Source organism: Dendrobates tinctorius, unplaced genomic scaffold, assembly GCF_039654945.1.
Source record: "Dendrobates tinctorius isolate UK_male_01 unplaced genomic scaffold, ASM3965494v1 ptg000298l, whole genome shotgun sequence".
NCBI classification, from domain to species: Eukaryota; Metazoa; Chordata; class Amphibia; order Anura; family Dendrobatidae; genus Dendrobates; species Dendrobates tinctorius.
Genome location: NW_027361965.1, coordinates 458230 through 480053, shown reverse-complemented (window position 1 = coordinate 480053; position 21824 = coordinate 458230). Strand labels below are relative to the sequence as shown.

Genomic DNA, 21824 nt, shown 5'->3' with positions numbered 1-21824 from the left:
TGTGGTGGATGAGGCGCACCTGTGTGGTGGATGAGACGCACCTGTGTGGTGGATGAGACGCACCTGTGTGGTGGATGAGGCGCACCTGTGTGGTGGATGAGACGCACCTGTGTGGTGGATGAGGCGCACCTGTGTGGTGGATGAGGCGCACCTGTGTGGTGGATGAGGCGCACCTGTGTGGTGGATGAGGCGCACCTGTGTGGTGGATGAGACGCACCTGTGTGGTGGATGAGACGCACCTGTGTGGTGGATGAGGCGCACCTGTGTGGTGGATGAGGCGCACCTGTGTGGTGGATGAGGCGCACCTGTGTGGTGGATGAGGCGCACCTGTGTGGTGGATGAGACGCACCTGTGTGGTGGATGAGGCGCACCTGTGTGGTGGATGAGATCTATATGGTAGATGAGGTGAACCCAGGGCCGGACTGGGACTAAAATTCAGCCCTGGCAGAAGTTACACAGGCCACTAGTCACATGGTGACTATATAATATCTTTGTACACTTGTAGTTTACAAGAAGTGAGAGGAGATTAACACGACTATATAACATGTAGTCACAGCTGTGCCCAGGATTTCAGCTCAGTCCTATTTATTGCTTTTAGGTACAGTACTCCTCCCAAATCTCTGTCCCCTTTTGTATGCTAGATTACAGAATTCCTGGCAGAACTGCTCTCTATTGGGCAACCAGACCCCCTGGTCATAGCCGCCCCTATCATACCTCCCAACTTTTGAAGAAGGGAAAGATGGACAATTGCGCGCCGCTGCAAGTTTTGGCCACGCCCAACCACACCCATTTCACAACTAGTCACACCCATGTCCACACCTAATCGCACCCATTTAGCACTGCTGATCACACTGACTGGTACTGAGGGCACAGTGGCTGGCATTATGGGCACACTGACTGGCACTAAGGAAGAGAGAAAACAGAGAGAGAGAAAAAAGAAAACAGAGAGAGCGAGAAAGAAAGGGGAAAGAAAGAAAGAACAGTGAGAGACAAAGAAAGAACAGTGAGAGACAGAACAGAGAGAGAAAGAAAGAAAGAAAAGAAAGAAGTAAAGAAAAGAAAGAAAGAACAGAGAGAAAGAGAGGAAAGAAAAAGAAAGAAAGAGGGGAAGAAAGAACAGAGAGAGAAAAAAGAAAGATTAGAGAGAGAAAGAAAGAACAGAGAGAGAAAGAAAGAACAGAGAGAGAAAGAAAATGAGGGAAAGACAGAACAGAGAATGAAAGAACAGAGAAAGAGAGAAAGAAATAAAGAAAGATTCTACAAAGATACTATAGCAGCCCGGCTCCCATTGTAATGCCCACCTGAGCCTCCCGGTGCAGGACCTATCATGATCCGCTCACATGGCCGGCATCCCCGATTCCAAGGCGATCCTGCTGTCTGCGCTGTCGGAGGAGGACACGGTGATGGATCTGAAGCATTCCTGGTTCCGTCACAATCTCCTCAAGAAATTATCTCATTTCCGGTTAGATTCCAGCACATCACTTCAGGTGGAACGTCATGTGTGTTTTAAAATGCTTCTCGGGGCTCCGCCGTGTACTCCTGTGTCCGTGGGAAAAGCCCGCTTTGTATGCTTTGTACACACTTGGCTCCGCTCCGTACATCCCGTACACATATGGCTCCGCTCTGTATACCCCAAACACATGCGGCTCCGCTCCGTACATCCCGTACACATATGGCTCCACTCCATACACACACGGCTCCACTCCGTCCACCTCATACACGCGTGGCTCCTCTCCGTACACCTCATACACGCGTGGCTCCTCTCCGTACACCTCGTACACGCGTGGCTCCTCTCCGTACACCTCGTGCACGCGCGGCTCCGCTCCGTCCACCTCGTACACACACACGGCTCCGCTCCGTACACCTCGTACACACACGGCTCCGCTCCGTACACCTCGTACACACACGGCTCCGCTCCGTACACCTCGTACACACACGGCTCCGCTCCGTACACCTCGTACACACACGGCTCTGCTCCGTACACCTCGTACACACACGGCTCTGCTCCGTACACCTCGTACACACACGGCTCCGCTCCGTACACCTCGTACACACACGGCTCCGCTCCGTACACCTCGTACACACACGGCTCCGCTCCGTACACCTCGTACACACACGGCTCCGCTCCGTACACCTCGTACACACACGGCTCCGCTCCGTACACCTCGTACACACACGGCTCCGCTCCGTACACCTCGTACACACACGGCTCCGCTCCGTACACCTCGTACACACACGGCTCCGCTCCGTACACCTCGTACACACACGGCTCCGCTCCGTACACCTCGTACACACGGCTCCTCTCCGTACACCTCGTACACACGGCTCCTCTCCGTACACCTCGTACACACGGCTCCTCTCCGTACACCTCGTACACGCGGCTCCTCTCCGTACACCTCGTACACGCGCGGCTCCGCTCCGTACATTTCATACACGCGCGGCTCCTCTCCGTACACCTCATACACGCGCGGCTCCGCTCTGTACACCTCGTACACGCGCGGCTCCGCTCCGTACACCTCGTACACGCGCGGCTCCGCTCCGTACACCTCGTACACACGGCTCCTCTCCGTACACCTCGTACACACGGCTCCTCTCCGTACACCTCGTACACACGGCTCCTCTCCGTACACCTCGTACACACGGCTCCTCTCCGTACACCTCGTACACACGCGGCTCCTCTCCGTACACCTCGTACACACGCGGCTCCGCTCCGTACACCTCGTACACACGGCTCCGCTCCGTACACCTCGTACACACGGCTCCGCTCCGTACACCTCGTACACACGGCTCCTCTCCGTACACCTCGTACACACGGCTCCTCTCCGTACACCTCGTACACACGGCTCCTCTCCGTACACCTCGTACACACGGCTCCTCTCCGTACACCTCATACACACACGGCTCCGCTCCGTACACCTCATACACACACGGCTCCTCTCCGTACACCTCATACACACACGGCTCCTCTCCGTACACCTCGTACACACGGCTCCTCTCCGTACACCTCGTACACGCGCGGCTCCGCTCCGTACACCTCGTACACACGGCTCCTCTCCGTACACCTCGTACACACACGGCTCCGCTCCGTACACCTCGTACACACGGCTCCGCTCCGTACACCTCGTACACACGGCTCCTCTCCGTACACCTCGTACACGCGCGGCTCCGCTCCGTACACCTCGTACACACGGCTCCTCTCCGTACACCTCGTACACACGGCTCCTCTCCGTACACCTCATACACACACGGCTCCTCTCCGTACACCTTGTACACACGGCTCCTCTCCGTACACCTCGTGTACACACGGCTCCTCTCCGTACACCTCGTACACACACGGCTCCGCTCGTACACCTCGTACACACATGGCTCCTCTCCGTACACCTCGTACACACGGCTCCGCTCGTACACCTCGTACACACACAGCTCTGCTACATCCACACTGTAAATCCTGACCCCACACATACTTACCTCAACCAGCACCATGACAACAGCAAAGCAGAGTCTTGCAGATGGTAGAGGCAAGGCTGAGCGCACAGGACCTGTGATGAGGTCACAGGAGGGGCGGAGTCAGGGGTGACATGATCGGGGGTCTGGACAAAGGCTCCTGATCATGTGACCCTCTGACTCCTCCCCTCTTGTGACCTCATCACAGGTCCTGTGTACAGAGCGAGCAGGCAAGCGAGTGCGACGCTGTGAGTGGCTGCGGGGGGGAGGGGGTCTCATGCTAAGGCGAGGATGGGGGAGGGGGCGTGGCGGCTTATCTCCCTGCAGTGCGGGAGGAACTTGAAATCTATCACGCCGTGCTGCAGAGGGCCGGCGGCAGGAGCAACAGTGGCTGCAGCAGCTGGCAAGCGGCCAGATGATCGGGCGCGGCCCACGTGACAGCGGCCCAGCGGGAAAATGCCCGGTTAGTTATATTGCCAATCCGGGCCTGGGCGAACCTGTGTGGTGGATGAGATCTACAGTGGGGCAAAAAAGTATTTAGTCAGTCAGCAATAGTGCAAGTTCCACCACTTAAAAAGATGAGAGGCGTCTGTAATTTACATCATAGGTAGACCTCAACTATGGGAGACAAACTGAGAAAAAAAAAATCCAGAAAATCACAATGTCTGTTTTTTTTTCATTTTATTTGCATATTATGGTGGAAAATAAGTATTTGGTCAGAAACAAAATTTCATCTCAATACTTTGTGATTTATCCTTTGTTGGCAATGACAGAGGTCAAACGTTTTCTGTAAGTCTTCACAAGGTTGCCACACACTGTTGTTGGTATGTTGGCCCATTCCTCCATGCAGATCTCCTCTAGAGCAGTGATGTTTTTGGCTTTTCGCTTGGCAACACGGACTTTCAACTCCCTCCAAAGGTTTTCTATAGGGTTGAGATCTGGAGACTGGCTAGGCCACTCCAGGACCTTGAAATGCTTCTTACGAAGCCACTCCTTCGTTGCCCTGGCGGTGTGCTTTGGATCATTGTCATGTTGAAAGACCCAGCCACGTTTCATCTTCAATGCCCTTGCTGATGGAAGGAGGTTTGCACTCAAAATCTCACGATACATGGCCCCATTCATTCTTTCATGTACCCGGATCAGTCGTCCTGGCCCCTTTGCAGAGAAACAGCCCCAAAGCATGATGTTTCCACCACCATGCTTTACAGTAGGTATGGTGTTTGATGGATGCAACTCAGTATTCTTTTTCCTCCAAACACGACAAGTTGTGTTTCTACCAAACAGTTCCAGTTTGGTTTCATCAGACCATAGGACATTCTCCCAAAACTCCTCTGGATCATCCAAATGCTCTCTAGCAAACTTCAGACGGGCCCGGACATGTACAGGCTTAAGCAGTGGGACACGTCTGGCACTGCAGGATCTGAGTCCATGGTGGCGTAGTGTGTTACTTATGGTAGGCCTTGTTACATTGGTCCCAGCTCTCTGCAGTTCATTCACTAGGTCCCCCCGCGTGGTTCTGGGATTTTTGCTCACCGTTCTTGTGATCATTCTGACCCCACGGGGTGGGATTTTGCGTGGAGCACCAGATCGAGGGAGATTATCAGTGGTCTTGTATGTCTTCCATTTTCTAATTATTGCTCCCACAGTTGATTTCTTCACTCCAAGCTGGTTGGCTATTGCAGATTCAGTCTTCCCAGCCTGGTGCAGGGCTACAATTTTGTTTCTGGTGTCCTTTGGCAGCTCTTTGGTCTTCACCATAGTGGAGTTTGGAGTCAGACTGTTTGAGGGTGTGCACAGGTGTCTTTTTATACTGATAACAAGTTTAAACAGGTGCCATTACTACAGGTAATGAGTGGAGGAAAGAGGAGACTCTTAAAGAAGAAGTTACAGGTCTGTGAGAGCCAGAAATCTTGATTGCTTGTTTCTGACCAAATACTTATTTTCCACCATAATATGCAAATAAAATGAAAAAAAAACAGACAATGTGATTTTCTGGATTTTTGTTTCTCAGTTTGTCTCCCATAGTTGAGGTCTACCTATGATGTAAATTACAGACGCCTCTCATCTTTTTAAGTGGTGGAACTTGCACTATTGCTGACTGACTAAATACTTTTTTCCCCACTGTATATGGTGGATGAGACGCACCTGTGTGCTGGATGAGGCGCACCTGTGTGCTGGATGAGACGCACCTGTGTGCTGGATGAGATCTATATGGTGGATGAGATGCACCTGTGTGGTGGATGAGGCGCACCCGTGTGCTGGATGAGATGCATTGGTGTGGTTGATGAGATCTATGTGGTGGATGAGACGCACCTGTGTGGTGGATGAGATCTATATGGTGGATGAGACGCACCTGTGTGGTGGATGAGGCGCACCTCTGTGGTGGATGAGATGCATTGGTGTGGTTGATGAGATCGATGTGGGGGATGAGATGCACCCGTGTGGTGGATGAGATGCACCCGCACTCCAGGCTGTAGACTTGGACCGCAGTGAAGGGAGCTGGTATTCAAACACCTTATTCCACTTGCGTTCTTCCACCAAGAAGCCAAAGCTCCTATCGCGGTCAAAGTAGACCACCACTCCCTGGGTCATCTGCTGCACGAACTCTTCTCCACCGGGGCTCTGCAGCTAGGCCCAGACCCACTCCTCTCTCCTCTTTTTGGCCTGTACTACACCCCCGATCCCCTCCGCACGGGTCACATGAGGTGTACGCCCAGTGTTGAGGACCACTTCTGGGGTCAGTGGGGGACCCTCCAGCGTCTGGGACAATGGGGTCTCCAGGTGCTTGGCCCTACCATGGGTCCAGTACCAGTCAGTTGTAGAAAGCTCAGGCTCTTGTTTCCATCAGGCTGCCCGGCCTCACCTCTTCCTCCATGGCTGCCATTAGTTGACGCAATCATCCTGCGTCAATCTTTCCTTTAAGCAACCCACTCTGTGCGAGCAGCAACTCCCACTCCACCATCATGATTCAGCACTGCTCTCTTGCTGACTTCCAACCCACAAATGGCGCCGTCTCTTTTGCCACTTGAGGCCGGTCACGGCTCTGCTTTTCTCTAGGTGGGGTTTTCTCTGGCTCACCATCCCGTTTCTCTAACCCCTCTGCCCGTTCTCTGCAGTCACACCTCACTGGTCGGGCCTTTTCCTTCCTCTTCGTTCTTCTATGACAGCTGGCACTTGCAATACTCCCTTCAATAGGTGTAACCTCTGAAGGGCTGAACACCACTTTGCACCCTTTTGTTCCATCTACACTCATGATGGGCAGAACTTTCCTGTTGTTCTGCACCACTCATCTCTATTACAGAGTCCAAGGTCAGCTCCATCTTAGATCACTTAACGGTCGCCATCCTCCACATAACTCGTGACATCCTCACATCACTCTGCTCTCCAGACTGCCAGACTTGATCCTGCCGACTACGCCAAGTATAGCGTGGTGCAGGGAGGTCGCCTTGGACGAGCCACTCGTCTGTGGCGCCTCTGCACCTAACATGATGGTGGGGGTCCTGGCTGGGGTTGTGGACTTGTGCTGTGAGGGGGCTACGCCCGTGCAGACCACATGTAACCGATGACACTAGTTTGCGCCAGGACCAGATGTTGGATGGTAGAATGAAGGAGACGAACGATCAAAAATAAACTTATTACTGAGCGGTAACTTGGTAGGGAATATATATAGTAGATAGCGGGAACAAAGTCTTATGGACGTGTCCTTCACAACTCGGAGCAGTTTCCTCACACAGATTCCTTCCTCTTTACCCTCTTGTCCTCCATCTTCATCTTTCCTTTTTACTCTCTTTGTTCTCTGTATTCACAATTTCTCCCCACAGCCCAGCTCGACACCACAGTCATGTACTCATCCCACGGTTCCGTATCTTCTCTCCCCACAGCCCAGCTCAACACCACAGTCATGTACTCATCCCACGGTTCCGTATCTTCTCTCCCCACAGCCCAGCTCAACACCACAGTCATGTACTCATCCTGCGGTTCCAAGTCTTCTCTCCCCACAGCCCAGCTCGACACCACAGTCATGTACTCATCCCACGGTTCCGTATCTTCTCTCCCCACAGCCCAGCTCGACACCATAGTCATGTACTCATCCCACGGTTCCGTATCTTCTCTCCCCACAGCCCAGCTCAACACCACAGTCATGTACTCATCCTGCGGTTCCAAGTCTTCTCTCCCCACAGCCCAGCTCGACACCACAGTCATGTACTCGTCCCACGGTTCCGCATCTTCTCTCCCCACAGCCCAGCTCGACACTATAGTCATGTACTCATCCCACGGTTCCGCATCTTCTCTCCCCACAGCCCAGCTCAACACCACAGTCATGTACTCATCCCGCCGTTCCACGTCTTCTCTCCCCACAGCCCAGCTCGACACCACAGTCTTGTACTCGTCCCACGGTTCCAAGTCTTCTCTCCCCACAGCCCAGCTCAACACCAAAGTCATGTACTCTTCCCACGGTTCCGCATCTTCTCTCTCTACAGCCCAGCTCGACACCAGTCATGTATTCGTCCCACGGTTCTGCGTCTTCTCTCCCCACAGCCCAGCTTGACACCAGTCAACTACTCATCCCACGGTTCTGCGTCTTCTCTCCCCACAGCCCAGCTTGACACCACAGTCATGTACTCATCCCGCGGTTCCAAGTCTTCTCTCCACACAGCCCAGCTCGACACCAGTCATCTACTCATCCTACGGTTCCGCATCTTCTCTCCCCACAGCCCAGCTCGACACTTCAGTCATGAACTCGTCCCACGGTTCTGCGTCTTCTCTCCCCACAGCCCAGCTCGACACCACAGTCATGTACTCATCCCGCGGTTCCAAGTCTTCTCTCCACACAGCCCAGCTCGACACCACAGTCATGTACTCGTCCCGTGGTTCCACGTTTTCTCTCCCCACAGCCCAGCTCGACACCACAGTCATGAATTCGTCCCGTGGTTCCATGTCTTCTCTCCCCACAGCCCAGCTCGGCACCACAGTCATGTACTCATCCCGCAGTTCTACGTCTTCTCTCCACACAGCCCAGCTCGACACCAGTCATGTACTTATCCCACGGTTCTACGTCTTCTCTCCACACAGCCCAGCTCGACACCAGTCATGTACTCATCCTACGGCTCCGCATCTTCTCTCCCCACAGCCCAGCTCGACACCACAGTCATGTACTCATCTCGAGGTTCTGCGTCTTCTCTCCCCACAGCCCAGCTCGACAACACAGTCATGTACTCATCCCGTGGTTCCGCATCTTCTCTCCCCATAGCCCAGCTCAACACTACAGTCATAAATTCGTCCTGCGGTTCCACATCTTCTCTCCCCACAGCCCAGCTCGACATTACAGTCATGTACTCGTCCCACGGTTCTGCGTCTTCAGCATCTTCTCTCCCCACAGCCCAGCTCGACACCACAGTCATGTACTCGTTCCGCATCTTCTCTCCCACAGCCCAGCTTGACACCTCAGTCATGTACTCATCCCGCGGTTCTGCATCTTTTCTCCCCACAGCCCAGCTTGACACCACAGCCATGTTCTCATCCCGCGGTTCCAAGTCTTCTATCCCCACAGCCCAGCTCGACACCACAGTCATGTACTCGTCCAACGGTTCTGCGTCTTCAGCGTCTTCTTTTCTCACAGCCCAGCTCGACACTAGTCATGTATTTGTGCCATGGTTCTGCGTCTTCAGCAACTTCTCTCCCCACAGCCCAGCTAGACACCACAGTCATGTACTCGTCCCTCGGTTCCAAGCCTTCTCTCCCCACAGCCCAGCTCGACACCACAGTCATGTACTCGTCTTGCTCTTCCGCTTCTTCTCCCCACAGCCCAGCTCAACACTACAGGCATGAACTCGTCCCACGGTTCTGCATCTTCGTCTTCTCTCCCCACAGCCCAGCTCAACACCACAGTCATGAACTCGTCCCACGGTTCTGCATCTTCTCTCCCCACAGCCCAGCTCGACACTACAGTCATGAACTCGTCCCACGGTTCTGCGTCTTCGTCTTCTCTCCCCACAGCCTAGCTGGACACCACAGTCATGTACTCGTCCAACGGTTCTGCGTCTTCAGCGTCTTCTTTTCTCACAGCCCACCTTGACACTAGTCATGTATTTGTGCCATGGTTCTGCGTCTTCAGCAACTTCTCTCCCCACAGCCCAGCTCGACACCATAGTCATGTACTCATCCCACGGTTCCGTATCTTCTCTCCCCACAGCCCAGCTCAACACCACAGTCATGTACTCATCCTGCGGTTCCAAGTCTTCTCTCCCCACAGCCCAGCTCGACACCACAGTCATGTACTCGTCCCACGGTTCCGCATCTTCTCTCCCCACAGCCCAGCTCGACACTATAGTCATGTACTCATCCCACGGTTCCGCATCTTCTCTCCCCACAGCCCAGCTCAACACCACAGTCTTGTACTCGTCCCACGGTTCCAAGTCTTCTCTCCCCACAGCCCAGCTCAACACCAAAGTCATGTACTCTTCCCACGGTTCCGCATCTTCTCTCTCTACAGCCCAGCTCGACACCAGTCATGTATTCGTCCCACGGTTCTGCGTCTTCTCTCCCCACAGCCCAGCTTGACACCAGTCAACTACTCATCCCACGGTTCTGCGTCTTCTCTCCCCACAGCCCAGCTTGACACCACAGTCATGTACTCATCCCGCGGTTCCAAGTCTTCTCTCCACACAGCCCAGCTCGACACCAGTCATCTACTCATCCTACGGTTCTGCGTCTTCTCTCCCCACAGCCCAGCTCGACACCACAGTCATGTACTCATCCCGCGGTTCCAAGTCTTCTCTCCACACAGCCCAGCTCGACACCACAGTCATGTACTCGTCCCGTGGTTCCACGTTTTCTCTCCCCACAGCCCAGCTCGACACCACAGTCATGAATTCGTCCCGTGGTTCCATGTCTTCTCTCCCCACAGCCCAGCTCGGCACCACAGTCATGTACTCATCCCGCAGTTCTACGTCTTCTCTCCACACAGCCCAGCTCGACACCAGTCATGTACTTATCCCACGGTTCTACGTCTTCTCTCCACACAGCCCAGCTCGACACCAGTCATGTACTCATCCTACGGCTCCGCATCTTCTCTCCCCACAGCCCAGCTCGACACCACAGTCATGTACTCATCTCGAGGTTCTGCGTCTTCTCTCCCCACAGCCCAGCTCGACAACACAGTCATGTACTCATCCCGTGGTTCCGCATCTTCTCTCCCCATAGCCCAGCTCAACACTACAGTCATAAATTCGTCCTGCGGTTCCACATCTTCTCTCCCCACAGCCCAGCTCGACATTACAGTCATGTACTCGTCCCACGGTTCTGCGTCTTCAGCATCTTCTCTCCCCACAGCCCAGCTCGACACCACAGTCATGTACTCGTTCCGCATCTTCTCTCCCACAGCCCAGCTTGACACCTCAGTCATGTACTCATCCCGCGGTTCTGCATCTTTTCTCCCCACAGCCCAGCTTGACACCACAGCCATGTTCTCATCCCGCGGTTCCAAGTCTTCTATCCCCACAGCCCAGCTCGACACCACAGTCATGTACTCGTCCAACGGTTCTGCGTCTTCAGCGTCTTCTTTTCTCACAGCCCAGCTCGACACTAGTCATGTATTTGTGCCATGGTTCTGCGTCTTCAGCAACTTCTCTCCCCACAGCCCAGCTAGACACCACAGTCATGTACTCGTCCCTCGGTTCCAAGCCTTCTCTCCCCACAGCCCAGCTCGACACCACAGTCATGTACTCGTCCAACGGTTCTGCGTCTTCAGCGTCTTCTTTTCTCACAGCCCAGCTCGACACTAGTCATGTATTTGTGCCATGGTTCTGCGTCTTCAGCAACTTCTCTCCCCACAGCCCAGCTAGACACCACAGTCATGTACTCGTCCCTCGGTTCCAAGCCTTCTCTCCCCACAGCCCAGCTCGACACCACAGTCATGTACTCGTCTTGCTCTTCCGCTTCTTCTCCCCACAGCCCAGCTCAACACCACAGTCATGAACTCGTCCCACGGTTCTGCATCTTCTCTCCCCACAGCCCAGCTCGACACTACAGTCATGAACTCGTCCCACGGTTCTGCGTCTTCGTCTTCTCTCCCCACAGCCTAGCTGGACACCACAGTCATGTACTCATCCCGCGGTTCCACATCTTTTCTCCCAGGAGCTATGATGCCGGTAAGGCCAGTACTTATCTTCTCAAGTGCTGACGTTCGGGAACTCCTACCTGGGGCTGGGGTACTTTCTTTATCTCGCGCTCTCTGTTCTGTCCTGGCCCGTTACCTTCAGGACTTAAACTCTGGGCCTTTCTGCTAGGTGTCCTCTCCCAGGAACAGAAAATCACTCTATCCTTTTGTTCTCGGCCTCCTCTCAGTTAAGGACACCCAAGAATGCGACACTGCTCACTTTGGATCTTAGGTCTTTTCTCTATGCACTCCAGGCCCTATCTAACTTGATACCAGGCAACTGTCACTTTCTCTTCAATTTAGCCCTTCCCACTCTGGGCTAGTCCCAAACATAAAATCTTACTATCCCTACTGTCAAACTACACACATTATCAACATTATTAACACAAATCACCTTATCAATCAGTTCTCATTACACATTACAACCATTTACATATTCTTCAAAGGGGAACGTGGGTGACATGTCCATCTTCCTACACAGGTGCATCTCATCCAGAACCCAGGTGCAAAAAACACAGATGCATCTCATCCCCACATCAAGGATGTGCACACAATGCCAGGAGTCTGCTGGAAAGCACGGCACTGGATGGATGTCCAGCAAGCTGATGTAGATGTGATGCTCTGGGGTTCACATACTTTATGTATTTTAGTATATATAGAGGCAGGAGACTATAACGGTATTCAGAGCAGAAGATACGGATACACAGAGGAGTGTGGGCAGGCTTTCAGAAATGTTTGTTTTTTCTCTGTACAGTAATCACTGTATATGGATAGTTATTACACATAATCACTATGGATTATTACAGATTATCGCTATGGATTATTACAGATTATCACTATGGATTATTACAGATTATCGCTATGGATTATTACAGATTATCGCTATGGATTATTACAGATTATCGCTATGGATTATTACAGATTATCACTATGGATTATTATGGGTCACCATATTATATAGATTTGATAAGTATTTTTATTACACTTTGTTATCACTGGGGATCATTAAGGACTGATCTGGATTTCTTCCTAATCCTCTGGGTTATTTCCTATTATGATGGGTTCTTCCTCTGGATTATTATAGATTATTATGTTACATTCTGGATTTTTGCCGCCATTTTTACGTTTCCCTCTTTCTGAAGACGGATCTTTGGAAATGAAAGCTCTGGAAGTTCCTGAAAAGATTGTACAGTAGTGGAATGTGCTGTGTCCGCGCCAAAGAGCGAGACGTCAGCGGCCCTGGACCCCCGCCACCGACTCCTGGCCCCGAGGGGCCGGACGCGCTCAGGAGCCAAATCCTCTGCTTTTCTCATTAACACTTTCCATATTATTCAACAATGATTGAATCCTGTGTCCAGGGGTGAAAGATGTGATCTATACCATACCGGCACCCGCCCGTGTGCGGGATATGCATCTTATATACAGCCCCCTATATACAGGCACCGGAGTATACAGGCCCCTATATATAAGCTTGGGTGTATACAGCCCCCTACATACAGGCACCAGAGTACACAGCCCCCTTTATACAGGCACTGGAGTATACAGCCCCCTATATACAGGCACCGGAGTATACAGCCCCCTACATACAGGCACTGGAGTATACAGCCCCCTATATACAGACTCGGGTGTATACCTCGTATACACAGGCACCGGAGTATACAGCCCCCTATATATAAGCTTGGGTGTATACAGCCCCTATATACAGGCACCAGAGTACACAGCCCCCTTTATACAGGCACTGGAGTATACAGCCCCCTATATACAGGCACTGGAGTATACAGCCCCTATATACAGGCACCGGAGTATACAGCCCCCTACATACAGGCACTGGAGTATACAGCCCCCTATATACAGACTCGGGTGTATACCTCGTATACACAGGCACCGGAGTATACAGCCCCCTATATATAAGCTTGGGTGTATACAGCCCCCTATATACAGGCACCAGAGTACACAGCCCCCTATATACAGGCTCCGGTGTACACAGCCCCTTATATATAGGCTCCGGTGTACACAGCCCCTTATATACAAGCACCGGAGTATACAGCCCCCTATATACAAGCACCGGAGTATACAGCCCCCTATATACAGGCACTGGAGTATACAGCCCCCTATATACAGACTCGGGTGTATACCTCGTATACACAGGCACCGGAGTATACAGCCCCCTATATATAAGCTTGGGTGTATACAGCCCCCTATATACAGGCACCGGAGTATACAGCCCCCTATATACAGACTCGGGTGTATACCTCGTATGTACAGGCACCAGAGTACACAGCCCCCTATATACAAGCACCAGAGTATACAGCCCCCTATATACAAGCACCGGAGTATACAGCCCCCTATATACAGGCACCGGAGTATACAGCCCCCTATATACAAGCACCGGAGTATACAGCCCCCTATATACAGGCACCGGAGTATACAGCCTCCTATATACAAGCACCGGAGTATACAGCCTCCTATATACAAGCACCGGAGTATACAGCCTCCTATATACAGGCACCGGAGTATACAGCCCCCTACATACAGGCACTGGAGTATACAGCCCCCTATATACAGACTCGGGTGTATACCTCGTATACACAGGCACCGGAGTATACAGCCCCCTATATATAAGCTTGGGTGTATACAGCCCCCTATATACAGGCACCAGAGTACACAGCCCCCTATATACAGGCTCCGGTGTACACAGCCCCTTATATACAAGCACCGGAGTATACAGCCCCCTATATACAAGCACCGGAGTATACAGCCCCCTATATACAGGCACTGGAGTATACAGCCCCCTATATACAGACTCGGGTGTATACCTCGTATACACAGGCACCGGAGTATACAGCCCCCTATATATAAGCTTGGGTGTATACAGCCCCCTATATACAGGCACCGGAGTATACAGCCCCCTATATACAGACTCGGGTGTATACCTCGTATGTACAGGCACCAGAGTACACAGCCCCCTATATACAAGCACCAGAGTATACAGCCCCCTATATACAAGCACCGGAGTATACAGCCTCCTATATACAGGCACCGGAGTATACAGCCCCCTATATACAAGCACCGGAGTATACAGCCCCCTATATACAGGCACCGGAGTATACAGCCTCCTATATACAAGCACCGGAGTATACAGCCTCCTATATACAAGCACCGGAGTATACAGCCTCCTATATACAGGCACCGGAGTATACAGCCTCCTATATACAAGCACCGGAGTATACAGCCCCCTATATACAAGCACCGGAGTATACAGCCTCCTATATACAGGCACCGGAGTATACAGCCCCCTATATACAAGCACCGGAGTATACAGCCCCCTATATACAAGCACCGGAGTATACAGCCTCCTATATACAGGCACCGGAGTATACAGCCCCTATATACAAGCACCGGAGTATACAGCCCCCTATATACAAGCACCGGAATATACAGCCTCCTATATACAGGCACCGGAGTATACAGCCCCCTATATACAGGCATCGGTGTATACAGCCCCCTATATACAGGCACAGGAGTATACAGCCTCCTATATACAGGCTCCGGTGTATACAGCCTCCTATATACAGGCACAGGAGTATACAGCCCCTATATACAAGCACCGGAGTATACAGCCCCCTATATACAGGCACAGGAGTATACAGCCTCCTATATACAGGCACCGGTGTATACAGCCCCCTATATACAGGCACAGGAGTATACAGCCTCCTATATACAGGCTCCGGTGTATACAGCCTCCTATATACAGGCACAGGAGTATACAGCCCCTATATACAAGCACCGGAGTATACAGCCCCCTATATACAGGCACAGGAGTATACAGCCTCCTATATACAGGCACCGGTGTATACAGCCTCCTATATACAGGCACAGGAGTATACAGCCCCCTATATACAGGCACAGGAGTATACAGCCTCCTATATACAGGCACCGGTGTATACAGCCTCCTATATACAGGCTCCGGTGTATACAGCCTCCTATATACAGGCACAGGAGTATACAGCCCTCTATATAATGGCAGGTACAGGAGAGCTCCATCGCTGCCGTGTCTCGTAATGGCACTGCGCAGCTGCATGCAGAGTTTTCTTGCGGACCTCACCCGTTCCAAGGTGGGGTCAGTTCCGGCTGCTGCACCCCTTTCCTAGCAGTCTGTGGCAGAGGGTGAGGTCTTCTTTTTCTACGGCGTAACCTCCATGGGTGGGGCAAGGGTCATTGCTGGACAGATTTTTGCACCATCCTTGCGTCGTCACACCCACGAAGGGTGTCATCATAGTTGTCATTCTCCTTATTGGCGCCATGTTCCATCATCTGCATGGCCGCCATCTTAGTCACAAATAGTGTCAGACAAAATTTCTATCAAATCCAGGATTTCAGCATCTTCTTTCTTCACAGCATCGCACGGCCGCGGGATCCTGCCGACTACGCCAAGTGTGAGGGAGCACCAGGTCGTGGCCGAGACTAATGGCTCTTGCGCACCCTGGTCTCCCATCACATACTCTCTGCACCTTCATGGTCTCCTCTGATTTGCTGCAGACCACTTCCACACGATTGCGCACAGAGACACCGTCCAGTAGCAACTAAAAACGAAGAACTTTACTTTTTCCTTTTCGCAGCACATCCTTGCCAGATACAACATCAGCATAGGGTTCCATACAGTCCACATTCTCCACTTTCCCTGCACTTCTTCCTACGGCCATCAATACATGCCCGGGTCGTACCATCTCTTGCGGTAATGCAGCGTCCTCCCTGTTCAGACTCACTACGCTGAGAAGTTCCCTCATCCGTTTCGCCCCGGATGCGAGGGCATCAGCCCATGCAGTAAACTGCCACATTATAGAGCCACCTGCGTCCCTGTACTGGTGTGGCCTCTGCTGTAGTCTCTGTTCCACCACTGCTGTCACACTGATGTTAAGGCTGGACCCCTATACGGGCTCCATGGCCTTACTCCCTCGGATCAGGAAGATTCTATCTAAAACACACGATAGCTCCCCCTAAAATTAACTTTTAATTATCTTTAGACTAAGTGTACTAATATGTCCCCATCTAGTGGACTACCTAATGTACTACGCTTTCCCCATGTTAAAATTATGTACAGTATATTACAATACAATCCACAATATTATGTAACATTCATATAGCAGGAAACTGTTGGAAAACACCATACACATAGCAACATCACATTTAACCGGGACGTGCTTAAAGGGTACTGGGGTATACCAGTCTCCGTAACCCCTTACATATACAGCCCTTATATATAGGCACCAGAGGATACAGCCCCTTATATATAGGCTCCGGTGTATACAGCCCCTTATACACAGGCGCTGATGTATACAGCCCCTTATATACAGGCACCAGAGGATACAGCCCCTTATATACAGGCACCAGAGGATACAGCCCCTTATATATAGGCTCCGGTGTATACAGCCCCCTATATACAGGCACCAGAGGATACAGCCCCTTATATACAGGCACCAGAGGATACAGCCCCTTATATACAGGCACCAGAGGATACAGCCCCTTATATATAGGCTCCGGTGTATACAGCCCCCTATATACAGGCACCAGAGGATACAACCCCTTATATATAGGCTCCAGTGTATACAGCCCCTTATATACAGACTCCGGTGTATACAGCCCCTTATATACAGGCACCAGAGGATACAGCCCCCTATATACAGGCACCAGAGGATATAGCCCCTTATATATAGGCTCCGGTGTATACAGCCCCTTATATACAGGCACCAGAGGATATAGCCCCTTATATATAGGCTCCGGTGTATACAGCCCCTTATATACAGGCACCAGAGGATATAGCCCCTTATATATAGGCTCCGGTGTATACAGTCCCTTATATACAGGCTTCGGTGTATACAGCCCCTTATATACAGGCACCAGAGGATACAGCCCCCTGTATACAGGCACCAGAGGACATAGCCCCTTATATATAGGCTCCGGTGTATACAGCCCCTTATATACAGGGACCAGAGGATACAACCCCTTATATATAGGCTCGGGTGTATACAGCCCCTTATATACAGGCTCCGGTGTACACAGCCCCTTATATATAGGCTCCGGTGTACACAGCCCCTTATATACAGGCTCCGGTGTATACAGCCCCTTATATACAGGCTCCGGTGTATACTGCTCCCTATATATACAGGCTCCGGTGTATACTGCCCCTTATATACAGGCTCCGGTGTATACAGCCCCCTATATACAGGCTCCGGTGTATACAGATCCCTATATACAGGCTCTGGTGTATACAGCCCCTATATACAGGCTCCGGTGTATACAGCCCCTATATACAGGCTCCGGTGTATACAGCCCCCTATATACAGGCTCCGGTGTATACAGCCCCCTATATACAGGCTCCGGTGTATACAGCCCCCTATATACAGGCTCGGGTGTATACAGCCCCCTATATACAGGCTCGGGTGTATACAGCCCCTATATACAGGCTCCGGTGTATACAGCCCCTATATACAGGCTCCGGTGTATACAGCCCCTATATACAGGCTCCGGTGTATACAGCCCCTATATACAGGCTCCGGTGTATACAGCCCCCTATATACAGGCTCCGGTGTATACAGCCCCTTATACACAGGCGCCGATGTATACAGCCCCTTATACACAGGCGCCGATGTATACAGCCCCTTATATACAGGCACCAGAGGATACAGCCCCTTATATACAGGCACCAGAGGATACAGCCCCTTATATATAGGCTCCGGTGTATACAGCCCCCTATATACAGGCACCAGAGGATACAACCCCTTATATATAGGCTCCAGTGTATACAGCCCCTTATATACAGACTCCGGTGTATACAGCCCCTTATATACAGGCACCAGAGGATACAGCCCCCTATATACAGGCACCAGAGGATATAGCCCCTTATATATAGGCTCCGGTGTATACAGCCCCTTATATACAGGCACCAGAGGATATAGCCCCTTATATATAGGCTCCGGTGTATACAGCCCCTTATATACAGGCACCAGAGGATATAGCCCCTTATATATAGGCTCCGGTGTATACAGTCCCTTATATACAGGCTTCGGTGTATACAGCCCCTTATATACAGGCACCAGAGGATACAGCCCCCTGTATACAGGCACCAGAGGACATAGCCCCTTATATATAGGCTCCGTTGTATACAGCCCCTTATATACAGGGACCAGAGGATACACCCCTTATATATAGGCTCGGGTGTATACAGCCCCTTATATATAGGCTCCGGTGTACACAGCCCCTTATATATAGGCTCCGGTGTACACAGCCCCTTATATACAGGCTCCGGTGTATACAGCCCCTTATATACAGGCTCCGGTGTATACTGCTCCCTATATATACAGGCTCCGGTGTATACTGCCCCTTATATACAGGCTCCGGTGTATACAGCCCCCTATATACAGGCTCCGGTGTATACAGATCCCTATATACAGGCTCTGGTGTATACAGCCCCTATATACAGGCTCCGGTGTATACAGCCCCTATATACAGGCTCGGGTGTATACAGCCCCCTATATACAGGCTCCCGTGTATACAGCCCCTATATACAGGCTCCGGTGTATACAGCCCCTTATATACAGGCTCGGGTGTATACAGCTCCTTATATACAGGCTCCGCGTGGCCTCCCTCTCTCCGAGGCCTCAGGGTCGGGTTTTCCTGCACACAGGCCTCTTTATGTGGACACACTCCTCTCATTGATGCCTGACCTCACACCCTCGCCTGCGGCTGCTGCGGCGCTTCACACACCTTTAATGGGATTTACATCCAGATCTGGAATTACTGGACGTCTCCGGTCCGAGCTGCCAAGTGGTGGAGGAGGGGGCAGGCGCGGACCGGGAACGTTCAGTGTGACCAGAATTACGCCATGGATCAGCACTGCCATGGGACGGGGACGGCCCTGGCATGGAAGATGGCAGACGTCGCCCAGAGCAACCAGTCAGATCATCTCTTCCAAAGTGATCCCACTCAGTCAATGAGAGGGTCGGCTCCTGTGATTGGTCATTGCGGGCATCAGCGGTGAACGCCGGGTCCAAAGTGTGAGCCAATATTTACTGACTGGAGCACCCGAGCCCTGTCCCCTGACCCCTCCTGTCCTCGTACTTCACCTCCTGTCCCCACTACATCACGTTCTGTCCGTCCTCCACCACCATCTCTTTCTTACAATACCTTCCAACCTTCCATTACAGTCGTGGCCAAAAGTTCTGAGACTGACACAGATTTTGGTTTTCCTATTTAGTATTTTTCGTTTTTACTCTCTTATTGACGAATTCATGAAGTTTCTGTGATGCCTCAATATTCCCAGCAGCGCTGCCCCTTATCCTCCGCGCTCCCGCCCCTTATCCTCCGCGCTCCCGCCCCTTATCCTCAAAAACTCCCGCCCCTTATCCTCCACACTCCCGCCCCTTATCCTCTGCGCTCCCGCCCCTTATCCTCCGCGCTCCCGCCCCTTATCCTCCGCGCTCCCGCCCCTTATCCTCCACACTCCCGCCCCTTATCCTCCACACTCCCGCCCCTTATCCTCCGCGCTCCCGCCCCTTATCCTCCGCGCTCCCGCCCCTTATCCTCAAAAACTCCAGCCCCTTATCCTCTGCGCTCCCGCCCCTTATCCTCCGCGCTCCCGCCCCTTATCCTCCGCGCTCCCACCCCTTATCCTCCGCGCTCCCGCCCCTTATCCTCAAAAACTCCAGCCCCTTATCCCCCACACTCCCGCCCCTTATCCCCCACACTCCCGCCCCTTATCCCCCACACTCCCGCCCCTTATCCCCCACACTCCTGCCCTTGACCCCGCCAGTTAGATCTCGGCTTCTGGGCAGATCTTGTCTGGTGACCTCCCGTTCTTGTCTCATCAGATCTTAGAGATATCACAATTTCTGAGATCTAAAAATCCTCCAAGAACAACTTCTCCCATCATCCAGGACAATGAGGTGATGATGCCCCCCCCCCATGATGGAGACCAGGTCACAAGACAAAAGTGAGAACTAAGCAGCTTGGGTGATAAAACATTGACATTTTGGATCCATGAAACTCCACAGATCTCAGTCCCATTGAGAACCTGTGGACAATAAACAAAAAGTGACAAAACCCAGAACTTATGATAAACTCCGAGCTGTGATGGGACAAGAATGGGCGGCGATCAGTCAGGATCTGCTCAGAAGCCGATATCCAACTGCTGGGGCGAAGGGCAGAAGTCAAAACGTGACATCCAAAATGTGCGGCCACCTGAACACTTTGGGCTTCGACTATACATCTCCAGTCTCCATACTACACCTTCTGTCCCCTATTACACCTCCAGTCTCCATACTGCACCTTCTGTCTCCTATTACACCCCCAGTCTCCATACTATACCTTCTATCCCCTATTACACCCCCAGTCTCCATACTACACCTTCTTTCCTCTATTACACCCCCAGTCTCCATACTACACCTTCTGTCTCCTATTACACCCCCAGTCTCCATACTATACCTTCTATCCCCTATTAAACCCCCAGTCTCCATACTGCACCTTCTGTCCCCTATTAAACCCCCAGTCTCCTTACTACACCTTCTATCCCCTATTAAACCCCAGTCTCCATACTACACCTTCTATCCCCTATTAAACCTCCAGTCTCCATACTACACCTTCTGTCCCCTATTAAACCCCAGTCTCCTTACTACACCTTCTGTCCCCTATTAAACCCCCAGTCTCCATACTACACCTTCTATCCCCTATTAAACCCCCAGTCTCCTTACTACACCTTCTATTCCCTATTAAACCCCCAGTCTCCATACTACACCTTCTGTCCCCTATTACACCCCCAGTCTCCATACTACACCTTCTGTCCTCTATTACACCCCCAGTCTCCATACTATACCTTCTATCCCCTATTAAACCCCCAGTCTCCATACTACACCTTCTATCCCCTATTAAACCCCCAGTCTCCTTACTACACCTTCTATTCCCTATTAAACCCCCAGTCTCCATACTACACCTTCTGTCCCCTATTACACCCCCAGTCTCCATACTACACCTTCTGTCCCCTATTACACCTCCATTCTCCATACTACACCTTCTGTCCCCTATTACACCCCCAGTCTCCATACTACACCTTCTGTCCCCTTTTACACCCCCAGTCTCCATACTACACCTTCTGTCCCCTATTACACCCCCAGTCTCCATACTACACCTTCTGCCCCCTATTACACCCCCAGTCTCCATACTACACCTT

At 51.9% G+C, this 21824-nt stretch overlaps 2 protein-coding genes across 4 annotated transcripts in view; one reads left to right on the top strand and one right to left on the bottom strand.

The window, feature by feature from the left end:
* LOC141073190 (uncharacterized) overlaps window positions 1–16821 on the top strand; it is a 67121-nt gene extending 50300 nt beyond the window's left edge. For both annotated transcript variants that reach the window (XM_073560580.1, XM_073560581.1), the window contains exon 3: window positions 12084–16821. In XM_073560580.1, coding sequence (XP_073416681.1) covers window positions 13011–15623 — 2613 coding nt within the window. In that variant the 5' untranslated portion in view covers window positions 12084–13010 and the 3' untranslated portion in view covers window positions 15624–16821. The remainder of the gene's footprint in view (window positions 1–12083) is intronic.
* Window positions 1–21824, bottom strand: part of PCOLCE (procollagen C-endopeptidase enhancer) — a 65177-nt gene that overhangs the window by 32850 nt on the left and 10503 nt on the right. The window contains exon 1 of one of the 2 annotated variants that reach the window (XM_073560583.1): window positions 19367–19461. The exons of the other annotated variant lie outside the window; for it this stretch is intronic. The gene's annotated coding sequence lies outside the window, so the exon portion shown is untranslated. Of the gene's footprint in view, window positions 1–19366; window positions 19462–21824 lie in introns of those variants that run through there. 2 annotated transcript variants of the gene reach the window in all.